At 37.7% G+C, this 15,815-nt stretch overlaps 1 protein-coding gene across 1 annotated transcript in view; it reads right to left on the bottom strand.

Moving 5' to 3' along the window:
• LOC150083497 (uncharacterized) overlaps positions 1 to 15,815 on the bottom strand; it is a 656,046-nt gene that overhangs the window by 285,888 nt on the left and 354,343 nt on the right. The window contains exon 2 of the mRNA XM_090377318.1: positions 3,366 to 3,432. Coding sequence (XP_090233444.1) covers positions 3,366 to 3,432 — 67 coding nt within the window. The remainder of the gene's footprint in view (positions 1 to 3,365; positions 3,433 to 15,815) is intronic.

Genomic DNA, 15,815 nt, shown 5'->3' with positions numbered 1-15,815 from the left:
AACGAAACTTTTTTTGGATGATGGCATGGTCGAACCAGAAGAAGCCCCTTCTCACAGATATGGGAAAAGATGAAGTTTGCAAGAATAAACCCTAAACTTAAGATGAACTGGACTAACAAATCAAATAGCAGCTGACGTATTGGAGTTGGACTACATAAATGTGTTGAAAATTCTATTGGAGAAACGAAAGAGGGAGTTACCTTTTTAAAACGCCCTGTGCAGTATATGCAAATATCAAAATTCATTTTCCGATTATGAATTTTAAAACCATTTGTTTTAAAAGTTTACACCAGAAGCTTTCACCAGAGTAATGTAAGCTTCAATACAGGTGTGTGTGGTGTCCTTAAATGCATTAACTACGCCAGTTTACAGGAAGAAAAAACCTACACCTCTACTGGGCGTGAGCATAAAGGGTTACATCGTTCATAAATTCGGTTCTAGCTGCACGAGTTTAAAAATTTAAACGGTTTTGATTTCCTTTCGTCGTCTGCTATCGAATTGTGAAAATACCAAATCTAATTTCAAGTGATAAAATAAATGCTTTAAAATGTTAAACGTGTTCGGATTCTTTTCATTACTAAAACTCCTTTAACCTCGTCCAAGCCAAGGATGTTTTCACATAAAAACAACAACTTTCCCCCATACAGGGTACACACGCAGATTTTTTATTTGAAAAATCGACTATAATTAAAATAACTTTAATTTTTTTTTTTTTTTACATTGCAAAATTTAATGTTTTTACGTTATAAACCGATCTTTCTATATACATGGTCATCCAAAAAGGTGTCCGTGATGTTCCTTTTAAATATCTTCGGAAATATTTGATCGATTGCTGTGATCGTAGCAACAAACAGTGGGTAACTCACCAAGTTTTATTTGACACCTCAACAATGACCTTGGCTGCGCCGTGAGTGTGCGCAGAATGACTCTTACACGCACCGCCTCAGTACCGATTTAAGCGGTACTGACGTTGCACTGTTATGACAGATTTAAATTCAGCGTACCACAACACACTGCGCTTGCTGTTGCACGGCGGCCATCTTACTGACACTGACTGAGGCAGTGCGCGTAGGAGTCATTCTGCACACACTCACGGCGCAGCCAAGGTCATCGTTGAAGTGTCAAATAAAACTTAGTGAGCTAACACACTGTTTGCTGCTACGATCACAGCAATCGATCAAATATTTCAGAAGATAATTGAAAGGGACATCACGGACACCTTTTTCGATGACCCAGTATTTGAGGTGAGAGAAATTCTGTGATCGATTCTGAATTATCTGTGATATTTGTGATCCAAGTGGATCGCAGAATGTCATGGTAAAGGTCAAAAATAAGATTCCCGTTAACATTCAGTGGTTGGTTTGTTTAATCAATAATTCCCTGCACAGTGACGTGTTTTTTAGGAGTTAGCATACATGCACCTTTGTCTTCACGATGTCCGTTCGTCTGTCCACATGTAATGACTCGACTTTCATATGGATTTTCATGAAATTTAATATTTGGGCCTTACAGAGTTTTTCAGAGCTATTCAAAATTTCATTAAAATCGGACCAATAGAAACCCGACAATTATAATTTCTTTGTCTGTCCGTCCCTCTGCATGCAATAACTCGACTCCCACTTCATATAGTGTTATTCATATAACGAATTGTAGTTGAAGCACTGGATATTGTTTGTTGGCATGCGCTCCCTGGTTGGAGAAATGATTGGAAAATGTGGAGGATGAGTAGAAATGAAACTTTCCCGCACAATCGACCAAACAAAATTCGTTCGCAAATAAGTCTGCTTTTTGTTCTTAGTCATGAATTATTACTATTTGTTAACGTATGTGAAACGTAATGCACTGCGTACATTATTAACTAACTTGTTATTTATATCTATCATGTCAACATTTCTGCCAAAAGAATCAAGGAATAGTCAGGAAAGAAAAAAAAAGCCTAAATCTGGATTACATTACGCACAACTGAAGTAATAAAAGCACACATGAAATATATCGAATGCTATCAACAGTTTTGAAATACCGTAAAGCAGTGAGGTAATGGAAGTACGAATTCAGTGAAACGAATGTGATAGTCGACTCTACCATACAATACGTGAAATAAATGAATAGCTTGTTGATTGTTTGGTTTCCTCCCCCCACCCGAAAGAATCCTTTGGTCGTAGTGCGCCAGTTCATATGGTTGATCGAGTATTATGTCTGAACAAGTGTATATGTGTTCACGGATAAATATACAATTAAGGGGGTATAAAAACCCAGAATAACTCACCACGGTAAAACAGAAAAGGGAATTCAAGTTACTCCCATCGCTCCAACTCATTTAATTCCTCTGATGAACCTTTTGCGTGTTCGTACTTCAGCAACGCACACTTAGATACAGCTCCACCACTCTGGCAAGTTCGTGGATAGCGTGTCAAGGGGGTTGGCAGAAAATCATTTGTGAGGCATCTATTACAATGAAGAAAGTAAAATATCGGGTGATTGTATCCAACTCCTAATCGTTGGTTGTCCAAATATTACGACTATAACAACGTGCGAGATGTTATGATTGGTCTGAAAATCTTTGGAAAGCCGGATTCCCGAGATGAATCCAGAGACGACGAGCCACAGTGATTGTTTATAACGATTTAGTTTAATCTGTACAGTAACAATTTGCTTAATATACATAATTATTCAAATATCTCCACCAAAACGGTTCTCTGCGTTATAATTTTCAGTAGACCGTCTGTTGTTGTTGTTGTTTTGGTTTTTTTAGGAGCATTAGCAACTAAGGCCATATTGCTCCAGGATATGCGGTGGTCATTCCTTAACCTTTCCGCATCCTCCGTATTTGGTGGTGACGGGCTCGAACCCCGGTCTAATCAAGAAGCGTGTGCTACGCACTGCTGCTCCTTCCCACGTGGCTACGGAGGCGCCTAGACCGTCTGAAGACGCCGTTGGCCTTCCACTGATGGTGATTGCGTTCGGGCTTAGGCTCTTTAGAAACGACTAAATTTGTCCATGTAGTTAACTTAAAGTAATTAATATCACTTTAAAGTAGCTGATAATAGATTCGCCTAATGGATGTCTGATTAAAAGTGATATTAGTTACTTCAAATTGGCAAAGTGGAAAAATGTAGTAGTTTCCTAAAGAGCCTAAACCAGAGCGCTGTCACCTTCACTGGAGGGACAATAACGTCCCAGGACATGCACTGAAAAACATAACGCAGAGAAGCGTTATTGATGAAACTTTCAATTTTGGCAATAACTTGAATTAAAATAGTGTCTCGGTTTTTTATTTATGTTGAAACAATTATTTTCGCACGTGGGTAAAAAATAGTTTTACTTTTTATTATAGACTCATCTATGAATCGATAATAAGTACTCACCCTCCTTGGCTGACAAAGAGACGACCTTTTTGTCATTAACTTCCAAGATAATATCCCCAGGTTCAAGCTGTAAAATAAAGTAAAAGCTCAATGAGTTTACCCTTTGAAACAGACTAATTTGGGAAGAATACAAAAGTAGCATAACAAATAATCACAATTCAGAGTTGCAAAGAAAAAATAAATCCTATAGTTAGTTTGCAAGTGTATAGAATTCATGTACAGTAAACCCTCGATATTCGCGGGAAATATGTTGGAAATTGCCGCAAATATTAAGACCAAAGTTTTATGAGAGAAAAAGAAAGAGGGATAGATGGACTTTCGGTAGAATCACGATTTCGTCGCAACACTTTTGCAGCACAACTTCAGTATATGATTTCTGAGCTCAATCAGATTAAAAATGTTATAAAAATGTGTCCGAATCTAAATGGTAGAGGAAATACGACTGTTTTAATTATAAACAAGTTAATTAATGTACAGAGTACGTGAAATTTCAGACGCGTTAACAAATAGTTCATGATTTATAACAAAGTTAAGCCATCGACGTGAAAATTTGTTAGAAAGATTCCTAAAATATTCTAAGTAAGGATTGAAATTTTGAAATGTATCCAAGCCCCTGTTCCAAATTTCTAGTAATATAGTATTTCTGTAGAGAAACTGTGGATGGAATGACACGAATTCGGAAATGAACTTAGAACCATTCCAGGGGCCAAAAGAATAAAAATGGATAAGGTGTTTCCGGTTGTAAATTAAAAATAATAAAATAATCAAAAAGAAAAAAGAATATACTTCCACCTAGTATGAATAAACATTTTACCAAGTATGCCTATTTACTGTTATTCATTATTTTCATTACTTTTTATCATTCAAAACTCCGTAACCATTTTTTAAAATTCAAAGTCATAGCTCCGCGACTGTTCAAAATTGCACCCATGCTCATATTACCTCGGAAATTACATCCTGAAAGAACTGAATAAGTATTTTACAGTAATTATTTCCGTTTAGGAAGACCTTACTTCTGGAACTCATTAGCACTTTGGTGAGTAATACAAGTATAAGTTCACGAGCCGATCTGCATTTTGTGTAAGTTGAAAAACTCGGACCAACTCACGGGAAAAAACCCTAATTCTTCCACTTGAGATCGGCTAAGTACAGCCCGACTGAGGAAGTAAGTGTTTAGAAATTCCAGTAGTCTATGATGCGATTCGAATCCTACATCTCCAAAGGAATGGCGAAACCACTACACTGTCACGGAGGACATCAAGCTACATATCTAAACGAGGGGAAAATCGCTGACGTTTGAATCCGTCTTTCCCACTCCTCCCAATTACGCCTTGAAAGAAGCGAGTAAGCCTTAACAGGCTGGTTTTTAATATTAACTTCGTTACATTCGTATAAATATTTATATTGTGAATAGCTAATACGGTCAACACCTACAAATTAAGCATCAGTTTGAAAATAGTTAATATTCACACAATCCGCCCCACACATATATCTGATAATATAAGGAGTGTAAGCTTCAAAGATGGAAGAAGTGAGTAGCAGCTCTCTTCTTCCTTTGAGGTTGTAAAAACAGTTTTCAATAAAACTTCTGTTTTGACCTCCTGTGGTTCCAAACCAAAGCCGGAGAGTCTGGATTAACTACAGTATTTCCACATTGCAAACCATCCAACCAGAAGTTTCTGAGAAAGACATTTCTATGAACAGCAGTCGTATTAGGTAAGCAAAGATAAACAGGCTTAACGATTATCGCGTACAGTACGCCTCAGAAGGTAGCAGCACACAACGCTATCCATTAAGACCTTGTCCAGAAATGCTCATCCAGCGTGGAATGAGTTTACCTACTACGAAGTTATTTCTAGAACAAATTACACAACCGACAACACACAGGTGGTACAGAGTGAGACAGCTCTATCGGATAACTGTAACTCTAATTGTTTGGAGAAAGATGCGAGGATAGTGTAAGTTATTTTGGGCCACACACTCCGATAAGAAACAAATTACATACCTATACTATAAAACTTCCGTTGTTTTCCCTTTACACCTTCAATTTCCAATGAAACCTCTAAATGGATTTTTCGGTATTTTCAATAAGCTCTTAGAAAATCTTTATATCACTTCATATCACATTATTTTCGTATCCAAAAAAAAAGGAAAAGGTAGCTAAACGCACCAAGATTACTTCTCTACAGTCTTTTTTTATTATTTTTTTTAAATACCCCCACCATACCGGTGGGACTGGTATCGCAGGAAACGCCTATGGTAAGACCAAATAGTTTTTAAAACTACTATTCTTCAACGTTACCGAGTTAGCCAGGACACAGATGTTAGCTGATTCATTGGAAGTTCTCACAAACAGATAAACAAATTTTAGACCGCCAGTAAAAGATGAAAAACATTGATAGTTAGCAGGATGTACCTTACACACTGGGGTGAAATAACCACAGGTGGCAGGTAGGATGATAAGATATGGGAACGAGGTCATTAGCCTTGAGAACACTTGTTGATTCCCCTGGTGGTCGTAAAAAAAATGTCTGTGATCCATTTTACTGTTATTTTTAATTTAATAAATGTAACGCCCTCAAAATATTTAGTGTATCATACATAATCTCGTTATTTTAATTACGTATCATACGTTTCATTAGAATTTTGATAACCCTAACCGGATTGTTGTTAGTCTTATACCGCAAGGGCCCAGGCTTTGCTGCATCAGCCAAAAAAAATAAATAAATAAATAATAATTAATAAATAAATAAAAAATAAATAAAATAAAAAATAATTAATAAAATAATAATAATAATAACAAATAAATAAAATAAAAAATTTATGTGTTTCCCTCGTGTATAGTATCTAGGTGACCTTTGAACTTCCCCAAGTTGCCAGTCCTCAACTACCACAGAGATAACACGTTCTAGTAATTAACTTGCTGACTTAAAGAAAATTTCCTACAATCCAATCTTAAAGTCCTTCTCCAAGTTCTGGATTCATTTCTAACATTGAAAATTTCGCCTTCATTCATTTTACTGTCCCCTTCCAGAATTTTATAGATTTCAATCAGTTTTCTCTAAGGCGCCTGGTTACCAAGCTCTGTGATCCACATCTTCGAGTATCTCCATATGGGCACCCTTCTGCAGATCTCACTTAGCGGGTTGTTCAGCTTTGGGCAGCGTCAGGAAGCCAATTACCACAATTTTTTTTTTTTTTTTTTTTTAAATACCCCCACCATACCGGTGGGACTGGTATCGCAGGAAACGCCTATGGTAAGACTCTATCAAACAGTATTCCCCAAATATACCAACCGTTTAAAACTGATTTAATAGTAAAATAAAATAAAATAAAATGATACAAAAGACTTTAAAATAATATTTACAAAAATTTGATTATATACAAAAAACTAGTTTACAACAAAAATAAAACAAAATGAGTAAATAAGTTAAAATGAATTAAAATATAAATTTAAAAGCGATAAAAACACTATTGATGCTTTCGGAGGTGTCTGCCTCCTTCCTCAGCAATAATGAAACTTAAGCGACACATCCTTAAATACCAGATTCACGGCATACGTGGATGACCAGGCGCATACTCGGTATTCCTTTCACTTGTACCAGAACCAGAAGTGGTCTGGGGACGTGGAAAACTAAAACGTTTATCTCTGGCAAAAACCACCGCCTCAAAAAGGGCGTGAAGCCTAACTCCCCTGTCTCTGTTCATGCTACTGTTGCCAGAGGATCCAATCCACAGACTTTCCAGCCACTTGCGGTCCCAGAATCTATGCGCCCCGTCAAGGATGACAGCGTTGTCGGGGGAGATCTGGTGTTGTTTTTCCCAATAGTGCTCGGCAATCGCGGATTTATTGAGCTCTGCGGTCCGCATCGCTCTTCCCCCAGACGGTCCTTGAGACGCCGTCCTGTCTCCCCCACGTAACATTCCCCACAATCCGGGCATGTGATCTCATATACGACCCCACTACTAGAATCCCTAGTAATGGGGTCTTTGACCTGTGACACTACTGTGTGCAACCTCCGGCCCGGGAGCTGCACACACACACACACACACACACACACGTGTCTGAAAGTCGAAGCATCCTCGCAATGCGATCTGACAGGCCCGGATAGTAGGGAACATACACTGTGGTAAGCGGTACAGGCGGAACTACCCGATTGTGCTCTTCCTCTCTATTGTATTTATTAATGACCCTCTGGGGGTAACCGCACCTCATAAGATCCGTCGTAATTTGTCTAATTTCCTTCTCCCCCTCCTCAGAGGTGCTGCAATGTGTCCTCACCCTACCCAAAAGTGCTCTGGCCACACTATTTTTATGTTGGGCAGTCTGTGCCGTCCTATAATGTGTATACTGGCCCCTACACACTGGTTTCCTATAAACCTTGGTTCTAAGTCTGGGGCCTTCCCTATATACCATTATGTCCAGAAATGGAAGGGTGCCATCTATTTCTATCTCCGAGGTGAATTTTATAAAGGGGAAAAAACCATTGAGAAACGAGACCACATCTTCCTCTCTCCCCTTCTTTACAATAGTAAACGTGTCATCAACATATCGTTTCCACTTACGCATAGGGAACTCCAATCTCGCAAAAACCCTATTCTCTAATTCCTCCATAGCCAGATTTGCGACAATGGCGCTTATTGGAGAAACCATGGCTGTGCCGTGAACCTGTTTATACATCACTCCTTGGAAAAACCAAGGTTGTACTAGAAAGACATAATTCAACAGCACAACATACATCTTCTATGTAGGTGGGATCTAGCACTTAAGGTAACTATCCTTCTGTAAAGCCAACTTCACACATTCTACCCCATGTGCTATGGGGATACACGTGAATAATGACATCTAATGACATCATCATCTCGTCCTCCCCTATATCCTGACTCCTTACAAAGTTCACAAATTCCACCCTATGTGCAATGACCAACGTGGACCGACCCACAACCGGAGAAATCAGCTGCGCCAGATATTTACATAGATCATACGTAGGGCTACCAATGAAGGAAACTATGGGTCGTAATGGAACATTCTCCTTGTGCGTCTTAGGTAACCCATAAAATCTGGGCAGCCGACCCTGTTGCATGCATGGACCAATACTTGTCCTTTGAAATCTGTTCCATTTTGAACCAGGAAAGTAGCATCTTATTTAAACGCTGTTCTAAGCTAGCCAAGGGGTTTCTATGGATAATCTTATAAGTTTTATTAGGTGATAGTGGTACTTATAAGATTATCCATAGAAATCCCTTGGCTAGCTTAGAACAGCGTGTAAATAAGATGCTACTTTCCTGACTAAAAATGGAAAAGATTTCAAAGGATAAGTATTGGTCCATGCATGCAACAGGGTCGGCTGCCCAGATTTTATGGGTTACCTAAGACGCACAAGGAGAATGTTCCATTACGGCCCATAGTTTACTTCATTGCCCTACGTATGATCTATGTAAATATCTGGCGCAGCTGATTTCTCCGGTTGTGGGTAGGTCCACGTTGGTCATTGGAGATAGTGTGGAATTTGTGAACTTTGTAAAGAGTCAAGATATAGGGGAGGACGAGATGATGATGCCATTATTCACGTGTATCCCCATAGCACATGGGGTAGAATGTGTGAAGTTGGCTTTACAGAAGGATAATACCTTAAGTGCTAGATCCCAACTAAACATAGAAGATATATATTGCGCTGTTGAATTATGTCTTTCTAGTACAACCTTGGTTTTCTAAGGAGTGATGTATAAACAGGTTCACGGCACAGCCATGGGTTCTCCAATCAGCACCATTGTCACAAATCTGGCTATGGAGAAATTAGAGAATAGGGTTTTTGCGAGATTGGAGTTCCCTATGCGTAAGTGGAAACGATATGTTGTTGACACGTTTACTATTGTAAAGAAGGGGAGAGAGGAAGTTGTGGTCTCGTTTCTCAATGGTTTCTCCCCCTTTATAAAATTCACCTCGGAGATAGAAATAGATGGCACCCTCCCATTTCTGGACATAATGGTATATAGGGAAGGCCCCAGACTTAGAACCAAGGTTTATAGGAAACCAATGTGTAGGGGCCAGTATACACATTATAGGACGGCACAGACTGCCCAACATAAAAATAGTGTGGCCAGAGCACTTTTGGGTAGGGTGAGGACACATTGCAGCACCTCTGAGGAGGGGGAGAAGGAAATTAGACAAATTACGACGGATCTTATGAAGTGCGGTTACCCCCAGAGGGTCATTAATAAATACAATAGAGAGGAAGAGCCCAATCGGGTAGTTCCGCCTGTACCGCTTACCACAGTGTATGTTCCCTACTATCCGGGCCTGTCAGATCGCATTGCGAGGATGCTTCGCGACTTTCAGACACGTGTGTGTGTGTGTGTGTGTGTGTGTGCAGCTCCGGGGCCGGAGGTTGCACACAGTAGTGTCACAGGTCAAAGACCCCATTACTAGGGATTCTAGTAGTGGGGTCGTATATGAGATCACATGCCTGGATTGTGGGGAATGTTACGTGGGGGAGACAGGACGGCGTCTCAAGGACCGTCTGGGGGAAGAGCGATACGGACCGCAGAGCTCAATAAATCCGCCACTGCCAAGCACTATTGGGAAAAACAACACCAGATCTCCTTCGACAACGCTGTCATCCTTGACCGGGCGCATAGATTCTGGGACCGCAAGTGGCTGGAAAGTCTGTGGATTGGATCCTCTGGCAACAATAGCGACAGGGTAGTTAGGCTTCACGCCCTTTTTGAGGCGGTGGTTTTTGCCAGAGATAAACGTTTTAGTTTTCCACGTCCCCAGACCACTTCTGGTTCTGGTACAAGTGAAAGGAATACCGAGTATGCGCCTGGTCATCCACGTATGCCGTGAATCTGGTATTTAAGGATGTGTCGCTTAAGTTTCATTATTGCTGAGGAAGGAGGCAGACACCTCCGAAAGCATCAATAGTGCTTTTATCGCTTTTAAATTTATACTTTAATGCATTTTAATTTATTTTATTTTATTTTTGTTGTAAACTAGTTTTTTTGTAAATAATCAAATTTTTGTAAATATTATTTTACAGTCTTTTGTATCATTTTATTTTACTATTAAATCAGTTTTAAATGGTTGATGTACTTGTTTTAATTTGTGGTATGAATACAGTAATTCCAACTTTAGAGGCCTTATTGCAGATAGGAAGCCAATTTCTTTTATTATTATAAATAGTGTATAAAAGTAAAAGTAGCTTATAAAAGTATATACGAAAAAAGTAAGAGTCCACTTATACTTGAATTCGACTTGTATTTGAGTATCTACGACAAGCGCGAAATGAAATAAAAAGATACGTGAAATTTGATGTATAGGTACGCACGATCAACGAAGCGCATGGGGACAATACAAGCAGCGTGTGTAGATGTGTGGTATGTGCAGATGTGTACAATGCTTAAATATAGTATGGCGTTATTTCTTTCTGGAGTGCTAATTTAAATCAATATCGCTCATGCTGAAGCAGTTTAGAAGTGAAGTTCAAATGACAAAGGCACCAGGAAAGAAGAATACAGTATTTGGAAGATGGAAAAGAAATTTAGGAAGACAAAGTCTCAATGACCGGGGACGCAACAATAGGCTCATCGTTTTGATGGAATGCGTTGAAGACATGGAAATACATCTGCAAAGAAGCCCTCAAACTCGTTTTACGTACAACGATTACGTTGGAGAATGGTTTAAAAAATATAATTACCCGTATAAAGTAAAAGTAGCGCCCAAGATTGCAGAAGCCAACAAAATGAAAGGGTAGCCTAGTGCAACTGTATTTAAGTACGTCCATCGACAGCCAAAATCATGCATATGCGCTACTGAAAATACGTACATACTATAGTAGGTGCACTGCATTCCCAAAAGGAATAGGGTATGGTGCACGGTGTCACCCTGTTGCATCTTCGGGCCAATCTTTTAATTAAGAAGAAGTTCTACATTGTCATTTTAGAGCAGCTAGATAATGAAGAATGTACTGAAGGCTACTTCAAACAGAAGGTGCCCCCCCCCCCCCCACACACACATCTAACCCTTCAGTGCTAGCAGTGGAATGCTTCACAGATCGAATAAGGGAGTTTGACATGATTCTGCCAGACTTTTTCCTGTAACAGTAGCCAATTGAGGAGCACTTTTTCATAAACAATACTCCACATACTGTTGGAATTATAGGACAACATTACCGAGTTAATGGTACTACCCAAGATATGTTTCAGCGCGTTATAAATAACATGGACGCGTGTGTGCTTTTCCACAGATGGGGAAAGTTGATTACTGTTGAATGTTATCATGTTTTTTGAATACATAACTATTTAATAATTAATAATAATTTGATCGTGTAATGCAATGCTTTAAACTGACTTTCTTTCCCACTATATGAGCTAGTGCAATTTAAGTACTGTATTTTTTACAGTACTTAAATTGCACTTATTTTGAAGCTTCAAAATAAATGTAACAGAAGTCATGAAAGCTATAGCTAATCCTGTCAGTTCATATGAACTACTACTATGAAAAATAAGGTAACGAGATTGACCTGCCCACCACAATTTTTACAAGGGTATCTCTATTTTAAATAAAATAAGCTGAGTTGTACAATTATTATATGAATAGCACAATAAGTAAATTAGGTACAAAAATTTGAAGAAAATCTGAAATCTTAATCGGGCAAATAATAATGGATGAGATTTCTGATTTGACATTGTGGTTCTCCAGAAAATTATATCATATTTTAATTCCTATGTAACGCAATCGACTATTTGCTAACCGTTTTAAACTACTACGGTTTAAGATGTTGATAAAGTCCTGAACCTTATTTGGACAAAATATTTTTCACTTGATAAGGCTTGTTTTTATTTAAGTACGTCATTCGACAGCCAAAATCATGCAAATGCGCCACTGAAAATACGTACATGCTGTAGTAGGTACACTGCTTTCCCAAAAGGAGTAGGGTATGGTGCACGGTGTCACCCTGCTGCATCATCGGGCCAATCTTTTAATTAAGAAGATAGTAAACTAAGTGCTACATTGTCAGAAATCTATAAGTAAATATTTATAAAAGTCCTTTTAGTATATTTTCCTAATAAAAAAACATTTAATGCATTTTTTAGTTATAATATAATCTAAAAAATGTGTATTTTAAGTGAAAATACTTTCCATTTCTGTATCAGAGATTTTGAAAAAGTGGCAACTCGAATGCTCATCAACTTCAGCTACAATGCTATTGAATGGCGTCTTTGTAAAATACTGTTAAGTACTTTCTTGTAAGTAGTGTTAATATATTCTTGAAGCTTGCAAACTTACACCTAGCCTTGAAGTTCCAAAGTTTAGCAGCTCTGAGTCAATGACCTCAGTCTTAGGTTGATACAAAAATTTGTCATTATCAAAAGTGCACCTGAAAGTTTAGTCGGAGAAAATGTCCACAAATGAAAAAAAATAAATAAATAAAAAAAAATACCCAATAAGAAAGAAGTTTCCGTACAGTACAGAAATTTCCGCTTTCAATCTGATAAAGAATTTAAAGTCATTTCTTTGTACTGAATTTAAATAAAATAATATGGAGCCATTGAATATATTTCTGCAATATTTTTCTGATGTAGCCATACAACTAATCTCTATTCTCGGTGTTACTTTTGTATCTAGGCTTAGTTTTAAAACAACTATTATACTGAGAAGAATCCATTTCAGGGCTTGCAAAGTGGCGAATGCAATTCCTTGGTGTACCATATACGATTGTATTTAAAAGTTTAAAGAGACGCTAATGCAAGACTCTCGAAATCTAAGTATTCTTAAAAAGTTTCCGACGGAGGGAATAGCCTTGTTCCATTAAGTGGTAGCTATTTTCGATCGGTTTTTACTTTGCTTGAGACGAATTTGTAATTCTGAGATGTCTTTTGATGTAATTGCATAATAATGCACGAACACCATGATCTCTTTCTTGGACTCGGCAAGAAGTTTAGTAAAACAATATAACAAATTAAAAGACAGAACCTATTGAACGCTTCATGCTGACCTGCATTTTATTAATGTAATTATAGTCAATTCATTCTTACTTTAATTTTGACATAAATACTTGAACTCCCTCATTAGTCAGTTGCTAAAAGAATAGAGTGGTTCTCTGACAACTAACCAGTGAGAACTTGGGCTTAATTATTAAAAATTCTGCCCATGTTTATGAGAGTTTGTGCAGTTTTAAGGAGTCTACAATGTTTTCTGTCTGATTTCATTAACTCTTATAAAAGATGGTGAAACTGCCTCTTCATAATAACTAAAAGTTGATATCTCCAAGGGGAGCGTAAGAGTTAACAACATAAGGAAGTTATAGCCTGGTCGGTCAAGAAGAATGACTTTTCACTAACTTACTAAAGTTCAGCGGACTTCAATTAAATTCTCAAGCATACAGTATTCTTCAGAGGTTATCCCTCACAAAGACTTGTCTGATCTTTACACCCAGGTAGTCGCATCCCTGTGTTGGAGTCCTGAATAAATGAGAGGAAGTTTTATGGCCGTTTTATAATACGTTATAGGAATTCTTTTTTTTCTTTTTTTTTATCTCGCGTAACAGACAAATCTACCAAAGAACACGCGCAATTTACTGACGTTTCACGGCTTTAGCTGTCCTGGGCACAAAATTTAAAACAATTAATGACTTGACTATATATATTGCCACTTGTTACTGACAAAAAATGAACAAGGAATTCTTAGCAGAATTAAGAATCAACTTTTCAACTCGGCAAGTAATTACGGTTATTTCATATTGTTGTTTTTCTTTTAAGGCAGTGAGTGAGAAGAAACAGCGAATTTACTACAGAAGCAATAATATTCTGTCAGGATTATTCCAGTAAGCAATGCGAAAGAGAATAAAGGTGAAATTCTCCAGCCTCTATTGACTCAGATTATGCTATTATATACAGTATATTATATACTCAGATTAAGCCATTATATGACAATAAGTTCAATATCAACCCCAAAACTCATGCAGTTAATTAGTTGGGAGTTTACCATCCAACTCCCAACTAATTAACTGCATAAACAGTCAACAATCAATGCCAGATTCATTTTTAATTTCTTAAACAAAGATCCATTTTCATCATTGTCCTTTGAATATTTTTGAGAGGATAATGTATATTTCATTGGCTAGCGATAACGTAAAGTGCTAGGTGGAACACTGATCAACATATAAGTGGTAAATTTGGAAATACAGTACTTATTTCGGTTGCTGCTCAGTCAGAACCGGGACGTCAAGTCATTATCTTGAATTACATGGAGTACACACTCGAATGGAGAATTAGTTCTATTTATTTAATTTTAACCAAACTGAAAATTACAATAGTAATGCTCAATGGAAATTACAAAGTTCGCCTATGGTACAGCATAATTCTAGGGGAAGGGGTGACAGTTGCCGGTTTTGTACTCTTTTTCTTTTGCTTTCTCGGGTATATTTTTACGAAATTATTTCAAAGTCAAGTGATGCGATTTTAAATAACACAAGGGGTCAAAACTACAAAAAATTAGTCTCCCATAAAATAAATACCTGGGTCGAGTGAAAATGGAAAATAAATTCATATTTTCCTTGGTCGGTTTTGAGCCTCTTTTGGACTCGGGAACCCTCTACAACGATGATGATGATATAAGTTGAGATTTTGAACACAGACTTATATAAGAACAGTTCGAATACAGAGAAACTGATCACATGTTACAAGGCAAAGAGATAGCACTGTTTCTCCAAGGAGGCTAAATTTAATTTATTCTCCAGAAATTTAGGAATGCCAAAGGAAGGTTAGAAAATGAACTAAGAGTTATTTAAAGTGAGAGAAATAATATACTTAAGGTAAATCAGTGATGTCTAAATTAAACCATTCTTATGTCACATGTGAGATCGCTACTAACTGCTATTAAGCAATTAAATGAATGAAATTATTAAACAAACTGAAAAAAAGGAAACAAGAAAAAAAAAAGAAAAGAAAAGTCAGAGCCAGCACTCACCCAAGGAAGCGCGGAAACATAGGATCCTGCAAATACGGCACAAATATTGTCTGATAATACCTGGAAACCCTTTGGCACCATCCAAAAGTGAACATAGACACCGAAGAGAAATAACTACACAAAAGAACAGAATAGTAGACCATTGCAGAAAGCGAGCTTGGGGAATTTTCATAGTGGCAAATGTCCCATGATCAAGTTATTACCGTTCTCCAAAGTTTAACACCGTGAAATGTCAGTGCCTGCAAACTACGCGTATTCTTTGTAGGTCTGCTTTTAGGATGAAAAATCAGAACTTCTAAGAGAGGAAAATTAAATAAATAAATAAGCAAGCAAGCAATCCTCACCTGAGACCGAACTGGGCCATATGTAAAAAATCTATTAAAATTGCATCTCCACGAGAATCAAATCCCTACCTTCTCGCATGGGGCGGAAGAATAGTGGTTGTGTCAACCACGAATAAAGGAAACCACTACTACTGA

Source organism: Mastigoproctus giganteus, chromosome 7 (assembly GCF_048544385.1).
Source record: "Mastigoproctus giganteus isolate SK-2022 chromosome 7, ASM4854438v1, whole genome shotgun sequence".
Taxonomy (NCBI): domain Eukaryota; kingdom Metazoa; phylum Arthropoda; class Arachnida; order Uropygi; family Thelyphonidae; genus Mastigoproctus; species Mastigoproctus giganteus.
The sequence above is the reverse complement of the archived record's forward strand: the minus strand, read 5'-3'. Positions and strand labels throughout refer to the sequence as shown.